We start from the raw sequence: 17,111 nt of genomic DNA on the forward strand, positions 1-17,111 counted from the left end.
AGCTGGAATTATCAGTTCTGATAACTGTGTCTGTTATGACACAGTTAATGCATTTTTAAATGCTTATTTCTAATTACTTGGTCTAAACCACGAGAGCTATTACTATTAAAAGACTAACATAAACTTGCAGGTTTCTCAGCTGATTTTTTTTCTCATTTCTCACAATTGGTTTTTTCCAACTTTATCTAAATTACTAATGGCTTAATTGTTATCAAAAAACAAAAGCAAAATTGACCAGCTGCCTCCAAAAGGTATTTAAACTGCCTTTGACGTCCAGCTTGCACAGAAAAAGCTTATGGTTCTATCACAGAAGACATGATCCCCCAGCTAATATGACAATAAAACAGACTGGGGAAAACAATTTGTTAGTCGTATGATTCATTTATTATTCAAATGTAATGATTAATTAAATCCCTACCAATACCCTTACTTTAAAAAAAGAAAACTTACTCTGCTTCATAATTATCACCACTTGAACCATCTCTTCACTACATCAACCTTAAGAAAAGGAGACACTGCAGAAACATTCTTCTAGAAATTCAAACTCTAATAACACTTTGTATTTCATTAATTAAATTATTCCATCTTTAACAAAGTATCCAGAATCTAAAAAGAACAGTCCAGGACTATGAGATTCTTGATTTATACTAAAAGAAATGCTGAAAAAGACTGTACTCAACTTAGCCAATTGAATTCAAGTATATCACCCAAGCCAACATAACGCAAATGACTGTAAAGTGATTCTCAGCAAAAAGCAGACAGCTAACAAAAGTCCGTATACCAATGCTTTTTTATAAAACCTTTAACAATTAAAAATCATGCTTAACATTTCTAATGCCACCACACAGAAAGGCTTTTTCCCCTCATACAAATAATACATCTACTGCTGAGAAAGGGGCTATCAATCATGGTAATAGTTTGCAAAGAAATATCACAGTATCAATTTAGTCCTCAGAGAGATCAGATTTATGCTATGTTACTTCAAAAAGAGTATGTTAACTTATCATTAACTCCATATATGCTTAAAACACTCACAACTCTGGATACAGTTAAATAAAACCACAAAAAAGCACCACAAACAATAACAAAAAACACCACCCCAAAAACCTACCCAAGTTTTGATAGTCAGTTACTACTAAGTGAAAGCACTAATTTAAAGGGAGACTCCTACCAACCTAGGAAAGCTCAGGTTCACCTAAGAAGTTTAAGGCTCACTGTTTATAGCTTCCAAAACAACAGGGTTTTTAATCAAATACACATGAAGTTTTTAAATAAAGGAGAAAAACACTCTTTTCTCATAAGAAAAATTTTGAGAAAATTAAATAAACCTAAAAGGCAGTATTTCTATAGATACATCTATAATTTCTGATTTCAACAGAAGTTGCATAAAAGATATAGAAGTACATATTATTACTGAGCCATTAAAATCACAGTACTTTGGTCAAGTATCACTGTTCCCCTTTTGGAAAGTTCTGAGAAAAGCAAGCAGCATTCAGAAACATATTAACTTCTCTAAGAAAGTTTTGCATCAAAACTCTGCTTTTAAACCTTTATTTTTTAAACAACAACAACAAAAAATTGTCCACTTAAGAAAGTTGTCACCATCTTACATTTCAGAATACAAAACTGAAAAAAATCCCTATTAAAAAAAAAGACAGGACTTCAGCCAAGTATTCAGCTACTTATTGCTGTAGTTGTAACTCAAGTCCATTGAAACCCTTGTGTTTTGGTCGTTTGTAGCGAAAACATGTTTGGAATACTAGCAGCAATAGAAAACCCCTTTAAAACCTAGACATAGTTACACTGTTGAGTGAAAATTAGCAGAAACCATAATCATTGGAACATAATAAAGTATCCTGTAAAATTACAATTGAATTGGCAGCTAGAAAAACAGGGTTGATTTAAAATGCTAACCCAAAGCCTTATGTGGGCCTATGCCAGTAAAGTCCATTTTCCCCCACTAGATAAAGCTGAGAACTACAACACTACTTGAAACATAACAAATGCAGTCTTCACTCCGCTTCAGTGCCTCATCTCCCCCAGCCTTCTCCAACAGGTAGAATACAGAAGACTGAAATAATGGCCAATTCCAAATTTAGGTGATATGCACAAATATACTGTTGAACAAAGTTTGGACAGCAAACAGTACACCTGAGTTCGGTCATACAAACTAACTTCTGTAAATAGCGTTAGACGAATATATCCATGTCTCTAATATGAATCTAGATGTATTTTCTTACAAAACGCATTAATAGAAATCTCCAAGCAAATACATACCATACAATAGCAAAAGCTTTAAGCCCCATTTAATAAGATGACTTTCAGATTAAAAATAGAAGGCAATTAAGATTTACTCAAAATTACAATTAAGAAAAGCATTCACAGTGCAATATTGAAACTGTCACAAAGTTAAGAAAATACTGATATCAAAGTACAATCACAATGTTAAAGTAGACAAAACTAGCATATCTTGTAAAATTAAAAGGAATGAACACAACATAGGGGACATCTCACATCTCATGTCCCTGCTCTACATATCTCATTTCCTAGTCTTCAGAGTCATAAGCGTGTCTTTTGGACATTGGTAGAAATCTTGTTAAAACTAAGAGGTTCATTCTTCTTTGTAGAACAGATTTCAAAGCCCAGTTACTTCTTGAAGGTAGGTTCTTCATCACTGCACAATTTCGAAGTAGTGCAATATTGCCATGATGTGCTGAGGCATGAACACATAGCCTGTGTAGAGTGCCATTCCAACAATGGAAACCAGCATGGAATCTGAATTACAGTTGAGGAAAAAAGCATTTGAAATAGGAAGTGCATGAGACATCACAAACTATAGCATTAAAACTTTACCGGTTACTATCTTATAATGTTATCTTTTTCAATCAGACAAGGTCAACTGCATTCAGAAATTACAGCTATAGGAAGAACCTACTGAATACCCAAAACCAGAACACCGGCAGAAGCAATTAGCTGAATTGCAAAGGATGCCTTGCAAGTTATCCACTGCCTTGTCACAGACACAAGAGGACAGGCCAGAGCACAGGAAGCATGATGGAGAACAGAAAACAGGCACTTAGAAGACACAGGTTTTTACATGCATCTTCCTAGGTGTTGAGCAATTCTGCAGAAGCCAGCCCCATCCAGCCAAGCAGAAAAAAGTCAACCATCACAAAAATCCAAAACAAAACCAAACCACAATAATATGATAGCTGTACTGAATACTACCATTCTTATTTGTGGATGACCTCATTTTTAAGCAGACAGCATTAGATGCTGATCTCAACTTCCTGGAATAGAATGACCTAAGAAATTCAATTTACGATGCACAAAACACATCTGGTGTGAAAGTTGTACTGTTAGCATAATAGTCAGGAAACCTCACATCCATTTCTAGCTTCCAGTGTCCCCTAGGGCTCTAAGTCACTACAATATTTGGTCCGTTTCTCCATCAGTAGTACTTTACTATAGCAGATCACACTGCAAAACAAACTTTACATGAAGCTATTATCTAAAAAATCTTAAGATGACCACTTTATTAGCTGCATGCCTAACAGAAGTGAGACAATAGCTTATAAGCATATGTACAACTGGACTTTTGTCAAGCTCTAGGGCTCTTGAAGCTTTATCTAAAGACATCAGATTACTGAAAGATTACACCACTGAAAGCTTAAGGTTTCAGAAATTCAAAAATAATGGAAACCAATGAAAATCTGTTGATTTCATCCAATTACCTGCAGAGATTCAGTAAACTTAGACCAAAGCACTATAAAAAGCACTGGAGATTAACAAGCGTGATAACCCCAGACAGCAGTACTCAGTTTCCGCAGGTGAAACCAGAGGAGCTGTGCATGCTCTGCATCTTCGTGAAATCAAGTCACCACACACAAGTGTAACAAATGCTCTACGACTGACTTCCCTATGGCAGAGCAGAGGTATTAGCTGTGCTTATTAGAGCATACTAGCTGCTTAGTGTATTTATAGTCCCGGAAGACAGTAAGAGATACTAAAATGAAGGTCAACACATAAATCCACATTTCCGTATCAGCGCTCTCCTCCGATGCTGGAGCACAAGCAGCAGTGTGACACGCAGCAGAGCCACACACCATTAGCTCCCAAGGCCGTTGTGTCTGCGCTGCAGCCGTGCACCACCTGGCAGACATGGCCCACCCACAGCCAAAGAGTCCGGTCTAAGGACAAAAAAAAATTTTGCTGATCTGAGATCACAAGCGATACTTGTGCCACTCATTACATTTGTCAGTTATGTGGCAATTACAATATGAGCATTTTATGAAAGTAAATATGCATACACTTTCACTTAAGTTAAAAAGGAAAAAAATACTCATGACTAATATAATTGCAGGGAAAACAAAAATTAAGTTTCCTCAGTGAAACATAAATGGCATAAAAGGAGAAAGGTTAGTTAGCAAGGAATACATTTTTAACGTAAGAACCCCTAGCTAAAGAATTGTGCATGGTAAGTCTACTAGAAAAGTAGTAAGTTTTTATAATCTCCATTTCTACTGACTTGAGACAGGAAAAAAATAGATGTTCGATCACACCACTGTAACTTGGGCAACCACTCTTACATAACAAAAGTGAGTTTCTTTACAGAACTGAGCAGTATGTCAGTAAAAGCACCTTCTCACTACTTTGTTAATGTTTTCATTCATTTCTCTTTGCCTCTCAGCGTTAACTGGAGATGGCTCAGGGTCATTCACACTGAAATATCGTTTTAAGTCAAGATCAAAACAGCCACACTTCAGAGAGAAATACTTGCAACGCCATAACAATACTTGAGAAAATATACTACTGCTAAAAAAGGACCAGGTAAAGAAGAAAACCTGTAAATAGTCTTGATACAGATGTCTTTACATGAGCATCTATCAAGTTCTTCCACTCCAAAAGAGACAAACTTAACAGTTCGAGGATTAAATACCTATGTAAGAAAAGCCACAAGACAAAGCACCATGAAAACCTAGGCTTGCAAGGTTTTGCAGCGTGCACATTTACTTTCCTCTAGGCAAAAATACAACAGAAAACACTAAAGACACCTTAACAAAAAAGCTCGGGATTTCAGTACAAAAGCCGGAACTGCCATAACTCTAGAGATATAAACTTGTGCTGGAGGAGAAACGAACTAGGTCGCCACACGCCCGGACACGGGATGCGAAACAGCTGAATGAGGATTATTCCCAGATCGGGCAACATATTAGTTTGGGAGGGAGAGGAGCTGAGCCCCTGCCTGCGAGGCGGGGACAAGGCTCGGTTCCGAGCGGAGGCTGCCGCTCCTCTGCCCCCTGCGTGCTCCGGCGCGCTCCGCGCGCCTCAGGCCGGCTGCCGGGCCCGCGCCGCTCCCTCCGGCCCGGCCCGCCCCGAACCCGACTCTCCTTCCACGCCCAGCACAGCCCGCCGGCTGGCAGCGCCCTCAGCACGGCCACGGCCGAGGCGCTCCCCCGCACGCGCCCCGGCCGGCGGAGCCGCCACACCCGCCGGCCGCTCGCGGGCAGCCCCAGAGCCGCCGCCGGCAGAGCTGGCGCGGTGGGCAGCCCAGCGCCGCGCACACACACACACTCCGGCCAGAAGGATACTGAAACGGTGCTCTTCCCTCAGGGCTCCAGCATGTAGAGGGCGGCTGAACCAGCATCGGTACTGGTTAGTAGTACAGCCAACCGACATCTTGCTTCAGACGCCGGACACCAGCGCCATGGCGCTCCCGCCGCCCAGCGGACCGCGCCGGGCCAGGGCGAGTGCGCAAGCCAGCGAGCGCACCGGGACAGCCCTTCCCCGGCCCCGCCCCGCGCCCCCGACCGGGGAGGCCGCGGCCTGTTGGGGCCCGTCACGGGCGGTGCCGGTGATCCCACACCCGGACAGAACGTCTGGGGCACCCCCGGCACACCGGTACCTCGGCCCTCCCCGAGGAACGCCCACATCGGGCCCAGTCTCGTTACGTTACGCGGCTGGCCCTGAACCTGGTAACCTGCCAGCCCGAGTCACACCTCCTGTTCAAATTTGATCTGGGAATCGCGGCAGACCCGAAGCCGGTGCTCGGCAAGGCCCACGGGAGGCATGTTAAAAATGCTCTGCACAGGCCTTCGGTTTCGTTGTCAGACGGTAAAGCCCACCCAAAAACATGGCTCGGATAAATGCGACCTTAAGATCGGCCAACTGTGATGACACTGATCCGTATGAATAGAAAAAAGAAAGAGGTGATAGATCAACTGTTTACTTGTGACTGTTGCTAGCTTTTCACTTCCCTAAGGCACTTGGAGCCAGAAACCAGAGGGTGTGGGACACCCCTGCCCTGACTGCTAATTTGCCTAAGATTAATAAGTAATTCCCAGAGAGCAGTTTGGGACTACATGAGTAGGAAGGCTCTTGGCAGTTTATACTGCCACTCTAGAAGGCACGAGTTGAAAGCCAGCTGGAAAGGGATGTACACAATCATCAGGCACCTTAACTAAGCAGAGCATGCATTGCAACCACCAGGCAGCAGGTCCAGGTCACCAGCCAGGACCTCATTTGCCAAGTGTGCACACCGTAGCCGCCGATTAGAAACTGAAGTCGACCCACTATACTCTGCTTGGTAAATCAATTTGCAATTATGTCACTGAGCAGTGATTCTGTTCCTGCAGCCACCCCACCACTACCTTCACCTGTGCTGTTTGTACAATGAAAAACAAGGAAATACAACCACAGGAGGATGCACATATGAGTTATTTACACAGCTGCAAAATAAAACTACAGGACCAGGAGATTACTGTGAAAAAAAAGAGCAGCTGGCAGACAGAACTTAAGACTCTACTATTTCGTGTGGCAGGAATCTGAAAAGGGATTTAATTCACCCAGAAGACATTTAGACACACTTTGCAGATTTCTTAAAAGACAAGTAGAAATGAGAGCACTCACACAGTTAATACCCCCACACAACTGCCTACAGGAGCTGTTGCCCCTACCCAAGCCTGCCGTTGCTTGTTGCAATTGCTGCTGGAGGAGCCCTGTGTTGGTGTAGCTGCTTGAAAAGGCAGTGGTAATCATGAAAGGCGCCTTTCTGTATAAACATGTCCAATGTTCAAGGACAAGTGGGGTATTCAGCACAAGTAAAGCATTACTCCTATTCTAAGCTGCAAGAGCATGATCAACATGGAGCAAACAAGTCCCAGTCCTGTCTGTTCCTATGATTCCAAATAAGGAGCTCTGCAATTCAAGTGGTAAGGCAAACAAACCGCAGCAGCAAGAAAGGACCTGGGATAAGAGGAAGGGTAATATCTAGAGGTGTGCTGTCTTCAAAATCCCCCACTGCACCTGCCCTAACACCCCAGGTGGGTGGCCCCTTACACTTTTTTGTTGTGGTGCATATTCATGAGAGGTTTTTTTGCTAGTTAGCCCCTTCAGAAAATGGACAATATTCCTATGTATAGAGTTTCCCCTCCTTCACCAGCTCCGTTTTACCCCTGCTTAGGGACTGTCAGCACTTAGTAATAATCCTGATACCACCCACATCAATTCTTGAGCCCTTGAACTACATTCCCACGTGCTCATGTTTCCAGCAGGTCAGTGCCAAGACCCTTAACCTAGAGAGCCTTCATGCTTCACCTGGAACATGAAGAGAGCTAAATCGAGGCCAGCATGCCTGAAAGCACAGACCATATGCTCTGTATCACATCTGTTCCTCCATACTTCTACCAAGAAGAAACAGTTCTTTGTACATTCAAAATTTTCCTTATGCACCTCCTGGCTCATGGCACACAGTAACAATTTCTCTCACTTTAAATGATCCCACAGCTATCTAATACTGCAAGTCAGACACTCCACTAAGGAGTCTGACTAGTAGGTAGCAAAGCTGAGATTGAGATCTTGTTTCAGGCATATCCCAAACCTCAGAACCTGCATGGCTCCATTTTATTTGTAGGTTGCACATGCAGAGGAAGGCACATCATACTGGCCAACCAATTAAGTGTTCAGCAGCTGCATCAACAGTTCTGTACTTCATCAAGGAGAAGATAAGTTTCTGCTGACTTGAAAATAATAATTCAATGTTTTTCTCATGTAATTCTGACAGAAGAACCAACATGTTTATTTCTTCCTAATCTCATTAACAGTGTAGAACGAGTGTGTGTACATTAGTAAAATACTACACCAGGGACTACAAAAGGTAACCAAAGAGTCACAAGATTTTATTATAATCTAAGGCACAAAAGAAGTATGTTCTTCAGGTTCTTGCCTCCTAAGTTCAAATATTTCTGACAATTCCTCAAAGCACATATAACAAATTATTCCTGGTACTATTACAACAAAAAGCACAATGATGAGATTTTTTTTCAGACCATTGTTCAAAGTAAACTTAAAAACATATCAGGCTATAGAGAGGAGATTTACTATAAAAAACAAGAGTTCACCTCTTAGGCATACACCTGGAAGAAGAGAGGGAAGGATCCGTTGTTAACTATGCAGTGGCTTCATAAATATCAAGTAGCAGAAGCTCTTTATGCTTCCATAAAGAAGATGTAAATGTACTAAAGAAACAGAAAAAGCATGCAAATTAGCTCTATGGTCATAGATCTGATCATAAATTTCTTCTTAAAATGTGTCATCGTAAGGAAAAAGGACAATAAAGTTCAGTACTTTCTTCATATACATATTTATATGTAGAGCACTCAGCTGTATTATTAGACATTAATATGCTGATTTAAATGATCCATTGCAGAACAATCCATGCCAGCAAACTCTATATAAGCTCATTTTCCACTCTATATAAATGGAAGTTTCAACTTTTTGAGATCTTAATGAATGAAAAATCCAAATACGGTGACAATTCCTTCTTTATCAAAGTGTCCTGGTTTTGGCTGGGACAGAGTTCATAGTCTTCTCAGTAGCTTGGATTTAGTATGAGAAAAATGTTCTCACGAACACTCTGATGTTTTGGTTGTTGCTAAGTGGTACTTATCCTAAGTCAAGGACTTTTCAGTGTTTCATGTTCTGCCAGTGAAGAGCTACACAAAAAGCTGGGAGGGAGCATGGCCAGGACAGCTGACCAAACTGGCCAAAGGAATATTCCGTACAATAGAATGTCATGGCTCTGTATATAAACTGGGGGAGTTACATGGAAGGGGATCGACTGCTGCTCAGGGACAAGCTGGGTATCAGTCAGCAGGTGGAGAGTTGTGTTGTGGGTGGGCTGACCCTGACTGGATGCCAGGCACCCACCAAAGCCGCTCTATCACTCACCTCTGCAAGTGGACAGGAGAGAAAACATAGGGAAAGATCCATGAGTTGAGATAAGGATCAGGAGCGATCACTCATCGCTGTCATGGGCAAAACAGACTGAACTTGGGAGATATTAATTGAATTTATTACTAACAAAATCAGAGCAGGATAATGAGAAGGAAAATAGATCGTAAAAAAACCTTCCCCCCACCCCTCCCTCCTTCCTAGACTCTACCTCCTCCCACCCAGTGGTGCAGAGAGATGGGGAATGGGGGTTACAGTCAGTTCATCACACATTCCTGCCACTGTTCAGGGAGAAGAGTCCTTTCCCTGTTCCAGTGTGGGGTCCCTCCCACAGGAGACAGTCCTTCACAAACTTCTCCCATATGAGTCCATCCCATAAGCAACAGTTCTCCACAGACTTCTGCAACATGGGTCACTTTTCCACAGGGTGCAGTCCTTCAGGCACAAGCTGCTCCAGCATGGGTCTCACAGAGGGTGACAAGTCCTTCAAGGAAACCTACTCCAGCACGGGCTCCTCTTTCCATGGGTCCACAGGTCCCTGCCAGGCCCCTGCTCCAGCATGGGCCTCCCATGGGGTCACAGCCTCCTTTGGGCACCTGCTCTGACATGGGCTCCTCCACGGGCTGCAGCTGCATCTTTGCACCCCTGTGGACCTCCATGGGCTGCAGGGGGACAGCTGCTTCACCATGGGCTGCAGAACCTCAGCTCCAGCGCCTGGAGACCTCCTCCCCCTCCTCCTCCACTGACCTTGGTGTCTGCTGAGTTGTTCCTCTCACATATTCCCACTCTGCTCTTCTCTGGCCACAACTACTGCTGTGCAGTAACTTTTTTTCTTTCTTAAATATGTTATCACAGAGGCATTACCACCATTTCTGACTGGCCCAACCTTGACCAGCAGTGGGTCCATCCTGGACAGCTGGCACTGGCTGTCAGATATGGAGGAATTTTCTAGCAGCTTCTCACAGAAGCCATCGCCACTACCAAAAGCTGGCCACGCAGTAGTGCATCACTTACTTTCTCTCTCCCTCCCCTTACTATTATCATCATCATAATCATATTTGGTTTCAGCTGTTAAATTGTTCTTATCTCAACCCATGAGGTTTACCTTTTTTTCCAAATTTTCCTCCCCACTGAGGGAGGGGGGAAGTGATCAAGCAGTTGTGTGGCTTAGTTGCCAGCTGAGGTTAAACCACAACACAAACCTACCTGTGTGCAAATCTACCAAGAACACAAGCCTAAGGACACCCAACATGCTGACTTGGAGTTGTTTATCCCGTGCCATAAAAATGATCAGTGCAGCTACAGAGAACCAGTTACTATACAGTATTTATTCCAAGGAGCAGTTCTAATACATACTCAGATAATGGGTAGTATATATACAGGGAATGATCATCATATACAGATCTTACATGATATTTACAAAATTTTAAATCCCCAATGATGCAACCACCTGACGGTAGAAAAGAATATTGCTCTCAAATGCACGCAGTTAACTGTGTTCCTTTCATAAAGTTTGCAAAAGTCCAACCATTACAAAGTTCTCTGATGAAAATGCACATTTACAAGACCACAGTTTAAAAAGGCTAACATGCCTGCATTTCTGACACTTCCCACATTCTTAAAACAGCGCAGTAATTTTTCCCCCTGCATTTGCACATTAGGAGTGGCTGGCTAGAACATTGAAGAAGTGAAAAACTTCATCTTTATCCATTACTGCCACTTCAGTTGAGCATTCAGTACATAATACTGGATGATATACTTCCTCCTCTTCTTGATTTGATTGTACAGAGCTAGTTTCTTTGCCGTGCTTCATTTTCTTACTTCTGCTCTTTACCTTCTTTCTGTATTTCAGTATTTCCTCTTTGTTAACAACGCAGTTCATCACAAACATTGCTCTGTACTGTGTTTTGTAAGATTCATGTCTATGGAGAAGGGGAGAAAATCTGTTACCATCACTGAAAATTAGATTAAAGATAGGAAGTACTATGACAAAGAGCTGAAAGCCAAATAAATATGACATTCTATAAACAGAAGTCACAACTACAAAAATAATAAAATCATAGAATTGCAGCCATCTGTTATATTTTTAAGGCATTTTTTAAAAAAATGCTGGCTGTTGCTGAAATAACCAGCCTGGAGTACAATGGTACTGGTACTGCAGAATTATGCATTGCTACATATAGCTGGCAATAGGCAAAAGATCAGGAGTGCAAATGACTCAGCTACTGGCACTGACATCCTAAAATGTCTTGCAAGCCTGCAATTCCTTATTTATAAATAACAAGCATTAAGACATCACACTAGAAAAAGCATGTCTATAGTAAAACATAAAATGCATTTTCAGCTGTCATCAGTCTTAACAACTGTATATCTGGAGTATGTAGCAAAACTCAGGGCTTTTGTTCAATTTAACACAATGTCCCTAGGGTGCAGTTTTACAGCAGCTTAAACTGACATAACAGTGGCTGCAGAAGTCCTACCTTGACTTCTGCTAGCTTTACTGCTTGTATAATGTTGTGCTGAGCTATTTCAGTTGATTAAACCGAGGAAAGACCAGTTTGGCAATAAAAATTGAGAGTTTTCTGTCAGCTTAGCAAACTGAAATACTTAATTACAGAACAGGGTCAGGAACTACCAGTGCCAGCAAAGCAGACAGAGAAAAACAGCACCCAGTAGATGCTTTAAGGCTGCTATGGAATTTCATCCTCAATCATCAAAAATACTCAGTAAATAATAAGTAGCTTATTCCTCATTTCACAAGATTTTTTTCTCCTGTTAATCCCAGTTCAAGAGTCCTCTCCTTAGCATAGGGTAGGCAGCACTAACTAGATTTGCGATGAAGATACTGGAGAGCAGCAAACACAGTATGGATTCTCATGTAAATCCTTTCCTGGCACTTTTAAATGTAACTGAAAACCACAACTGTTAAGACTCAAACCAAGTAAGAATTCACTATCTTGATTTTGCTTAATCCTCCTTTAACAAGGCTCTTTTACACAAAAATAATCTGTAATAGTTTCATGCCTCTGAACATCAAGCAAATAGGTACAGATATATATCTAAAAAAACCCCAATCTGCCTGAACTACCTGCTTAGTCCACAATTATTATATTTTTTTAAAAGTTTACCTTGTCCACTTTGGTAAAGTTCTACCTTATTCTTCCACATCTCCCCACTGTAGGTTAAAGTGATCATCATTTTTACAAACCAGCATCCAACTCTAAACCTGATTCACACCTACCTGCCTTCTCTTTATTAGCGACACTTTGCAAGACAGAATTGATAAAATCCGTTGACCAAACTGAATACAATAAAAATACTCCTGACTGAAAAAAGACATTACAAAAAGACCCTTATTGTTCACTAGTTACCTCTGGCAGTCCAGGCATAATGTTGTCATGCAAGCAGGGCAATTCAAAACAGCATCACTATTGGGGACAGGTGCAGGTTTTGCCTGCTGCCGTTGTGGAGCTCTTCTTTGGTTACGGTACCTACCAATGCAAGAAAGGAGGAAGGAGAGACAAAAAATTAATTACAGGCCCTTGCTATTGGTCATATCAAGTCAACTGTCAAACCTTTTTTACATTAAAATACACCATAAATAAAGCAGGGGGAAAGCACATACCAGTATCTTTTCATTTACTTTGTACAGATAATTTTCATTTGGGGAGACAAATACCTCGGCATGAGAATTTGTGCCTGATAACCCTCTCCTCTGACAAAGGAGGTATCTCAAGTGCAATCTCTGCAGGCAACATATATTAATATTATCTTATTCAAAAGATATACATGGAGAATTTTACTTCAGCTGCAACAACCATTTTTCTACTTTACCCTTCAAAAAACCCTCAGTAAAGCAGATTTGTGCTGTTCTTATTTAATCTGAACATTTTGTGGCTTGCTAAATTCAAAGTTTCCAAAAATTTCCAAAACTAGACACAGTATTTAGTAGGAATAGATATTAATTAACAACCAAATTATCTTACAACTTTTAACTCACAGCATGGTTCTTTAGATGAGATCTACAGACAAAACCGGCTTACAGAAGTCAGAAATCTTGATTTTAAAAATTGCAAGTTTTGTGCAGTTTTACTCAACTTCCATTACATACACATTAAACATTTTATGGGCTTCTAAATTTCATATGCTGTAAGTTATAAATAAAAAATAGTTTCGCTGGATGGAGTTGACAGCATTGGCTTTTTCTCTGCATTCACCATTTTCATTTAAAATTCTCAGTTGATATTAAGCAACCAAGGATGGTCTCTTACCCTCTCCTCTGTGAGTCTACCCACTCTTGGTCTCTACTGTCTTCCTCTGGGTCATATAGCAGTTCATCATTGGAAAGAATCCGACGCTGCTGATGTTTTCTGTTTTTCCGGACATCGTGTGTATCTGGAAAGATTTGTGCAAGAATGTGTTACATCCATCAGGCATATGATTATTCTCTACTTAAATTATCAAAATATTTTTTCAATTTTCCTTTTCCATCCTCACAATAAATTTAAACTGAAACTTAAAGGTCTAGCTCATCTCTCCTCCAAATAGATAGCCCCAAAGCATTAACACACCTTACATACAGTGGGATACATCATCAAGTTGCAGGAACTACACTGAGATTATATAGGCTGGTAATTCCCCCTAAAAGGCTTCCTTCAGGAACAGCCTCTTGACCCCCCCAAGAGAATTCTACAGGGTCTGAGAGTGAGAAGTACCATAAAGATGCCCTCCTCTCTCCTCTGTCATTTACCTGTTTTATCTTCATCCTCTGAATCAGAATCAAAGTAAATATCATCATAGTATTTTGAAGTGGTGGCAGGTCCAGTCTGCCCAGTACTTGATGAAGTACCTGTGGGTGCAATTAGAGAAAGAAATGGTAGGAACACGCCAACAAAAGGACAGCAAGTACACAGTCCAGAACAAACCTTCACTTTCGTTACTCTATCCAGAGTGCTCTGCTCTGTCTGGGTGTGTTAAGTAACAGCTCTCCCAATTTATTCCCATATCCTGATCATCCACATCACTTGTGTTATTTCACTTACAGGTGAAAGCTGCAAAGCTACTCCTTCCCTCTGAGATGAACCTCAGGAAGGTTTAAAGGAAGGTTTCTCCCAGGGTACACTTCCTTTAGGCACAGAGAGCACCACAACAAATATGCCTATCTCTGCCCTGTGTAATACGCACAAGACACTCCACAAATCTTTAGTCATGTGAAAGAAATACAGGTGTAGCACATTGTTTCACAAACTTTGATTACAATAAAATTCACTAAAAAAGTCCCCCAAAATTTCAGGGCCACAGAAGTTCAAAAAAGACCCAGATGAACCGCCAAACACATGCATCATGGCCTGTCTGCACCAAAACTCCTATCCTGTGCTGTATGGATGTGGTGGTGCAAATATTGCTATATATTCTTAACTGAACAAAATCATATTTGGCCACTAACATAAATAAAACTAATAAACGCGTTGAATGCAGAGTGAAGTCCCCAGACTGATGTGACTACTACACTGATTCACCAGGACATTAAGAACACTTCGCAAGTTGTTTTGTAATAAGTAAAAACATACACTAGTCAAATGCCAAAGCATCCATCTCTTGCACCCATAATATACAAATTCCAGAACATGGGTATCTTCAATACAGTTTTACTATTTGCTGCAACAATTATGAGCGGGTAAGGGAGGAAGAGATTAATATTTTTCCTGTTTCCCCCAACCGATTCAATATACCAGGTGCTATTCCTTTCTTCAAGAAAGGCCTCCAAAGCTTGACAGCCATCCAGAGCCACTAGATAAAGTACAGGAGACTGCAACCTGCTCAAGAGACTTCTAAACACGCACGAAAGAACTTAAAGAGATATTGGAAAAAAGGGGTCTGACCTAACAGAAAGAAATCATACTAAAGCAAGTAATCAGAAGTTCAAAAACACCAAAACCGAAGTCTTAAAAAAATGAAAAAAAAAAAAAAAAAGCATTCACTGAAACAGCACCTTGTGATCATTTCCACAGGCACCATCAGCCATTTTAAGACTTCTCCCTTGGCTTCAAAAAACTCAACTATCACTGCATACACAGCCTCGCTAGCCATGAAAATACTACATTAACTTCACTTAACTCATGATTTTTATATGCAAGCAGCTGTTAAGCATGATTTACCCATTTCTGGTGATTTCCATTTGCCTTCCATAGTCTTCATGGTGGTGTTCAGTTCTGCTTCCATCTCCTTTTGGAACTCATCATCACTGGAAGACTCGCTCTCCCCAGTCAGGCACTCTCGTATCAGCTTCCGCTTCTGGTCAGGAGTGCCGTGTAGGAGCACATCCACCTCATCCTCTGAGCTACAAACATTTAAGCGTTATACACCTAATTGTTGCAACCAGTTTAAAACACGGACATAGTGACTTGGAGAACAAACAGCTGAATTGTGTGGGTTCACTAGGAAACATTTACTCATATCTTTATGGAAACCGTACTTATTAAAAGACTTTATTAGTTTGGTGATATTAAAACTCTGGTTTAAACGCAAAGGAGCTTCAGCCGACTGTGTCCCTGCAGCTCCCGCTCCGCGCAGGGGCCGTTTTAACACACCGCCATCGGTGCGGTCAGAAACGTGAATACGCCGGTTCCAGGGAAGGAAATCCCGCGGCTGTTGCGAGGCCGATCCTCCTGCACCCCACGAGCGCCCCAGGGCCGGGGGTAGCCCGGCGCACAAGGCGCGGCCCTGGCCCATGCGTCCGGGCCCTGTGAGACCGCAGGCGAGAGCGGGACACGCTGCCCGCCGGCCCGAGCCACCCCAACGGCCCGCAGCTCGCAGGCGCCCCGGGCCTCGCCTGCACCTGCTGAGAGCCCGCTCATCGTCGCTGGCTCCTGCCACCACGTCGGATCGTCCCCTCCTCCCAGCAGGGCGGCTCCATGGGCGGCACCCGCCGCAATCCCCGTGCCAGGCCCAGGCCCCGCCCCTCCGCGCGGCCACCGCAGCTTCCGGCCGGCCGAGCCCGCCCTGGTCTCATAGACGAATTACGTGTTGGGCACTTTGATACTGTATCGTTCGGGCCCCGCCCGCCGCCGCCTCGGCCCGGCCCCGCCGATCCTGGGCGGCCCCGCCGCTCTTTTCCCTTTGCTCCTTGGAGTTGCAAGTCTTCGGGTCACGTTTTAAGCACTTTGCTCCGGCGTTACCGAGCCGGGATTAGAGTTTTAAGAGACACACCCAATACCAAGAGGATTGAAAAAAGTTTAATGAGCTAGTAACACTGAACAGCAAAAACTAACCTAAAAACTGTTCCCACATCCTACTTAAAATATTTACAATTTTGGTAACTGTATATACATTGTCATCTTTGTCCCTTATAGTCTATTTATAGATGAGTTCCTTAGGAATTATACCTGTTATATTTGGAAGATGAACAGCACAGTATTAGTGCAATAGGCATTGGTGGGAATACTCTGGACTAGGCAAGTTGCCAAGAGCCATCGGGCAATGGCCATCGAAGCCTGAGGTGATGCGTACACGAATCAACACACAATGCAAACTCCTCTGCAATGTTCTGATGTGCAAGGCAGCAGGGTAAGTATACTACACTGTGCAATTCACCTTATTTGAGAAAAAACCAAAACAAAACAAATCTTTCACCTCTGGTACAGGGCATCTGTAACCACAGAGAGACATTGACTTACACTGATCTGCACTTCCAAATATACCATTCACCCGAAATTCTGCTGCTCCACTGAAGGCCTACAAACCCATATAAAGCAGCAATCCCACTGTGAAGAGCAATTCATCAAGTAAAGCCTAATTTTACAACATCCTGAAACTACACAACAGAACAGCACCTCTTGGAAAAAATCTGTGGTTCAAGTAAGAGACACAAATCAATACAA

General features: G+C 42.3%; 1 protein-coding gene across 1 annotated transcript; it reads right to left on the reverse strand.

Annotated features, from left to right (window-relative positions):
* Window positions 1-10,531: 10,531 nt before the first annotated feature.
* EAPP (E2F associated phosphoprotein) lies at window positions 10,532-16,934 on the reverse strand. Its single transcript, XM_018082816.2, has 7 exons — window positions 16,908-16,934; window positions 16,070-16,233; window positions 15,390-15,571; window positions 13,982-14,080; window positions 13,503-13,626; window positions 12,603-12,722; window positions 10,532-11,153 (listed from the first exon to the last, which is right to left on the reverse strand). Exons 1-7 carry the CDS (start codon window positions 16,932-16,934, stop codon window positions 10,889-10,891), a joined length of 981 nt encoding a protein of 326 aa, XP_017938305.2. The 3' UTR covers window positions 10,532-10,888.
* Between the last annotated feature and the right edge of the window lie 177 nt (window positions 16,935-17,111).

Source organism: Manacus vitellinus, unplaced genomic scaffold (genome assembly GCF_001715985.3).
Source record: "Manacus vitellinus isolate BGI_N305 unplaced genomic scaffold, ASM171598v3 scaffold_6_pilon, whole genome shotgun sequence".
NCBI classification, from domain to species: Eukaryota; Metazoa; Chordata; class Aves; order Passeriformes; family Pipridae; genus Manacus; species Manacus vitellinus.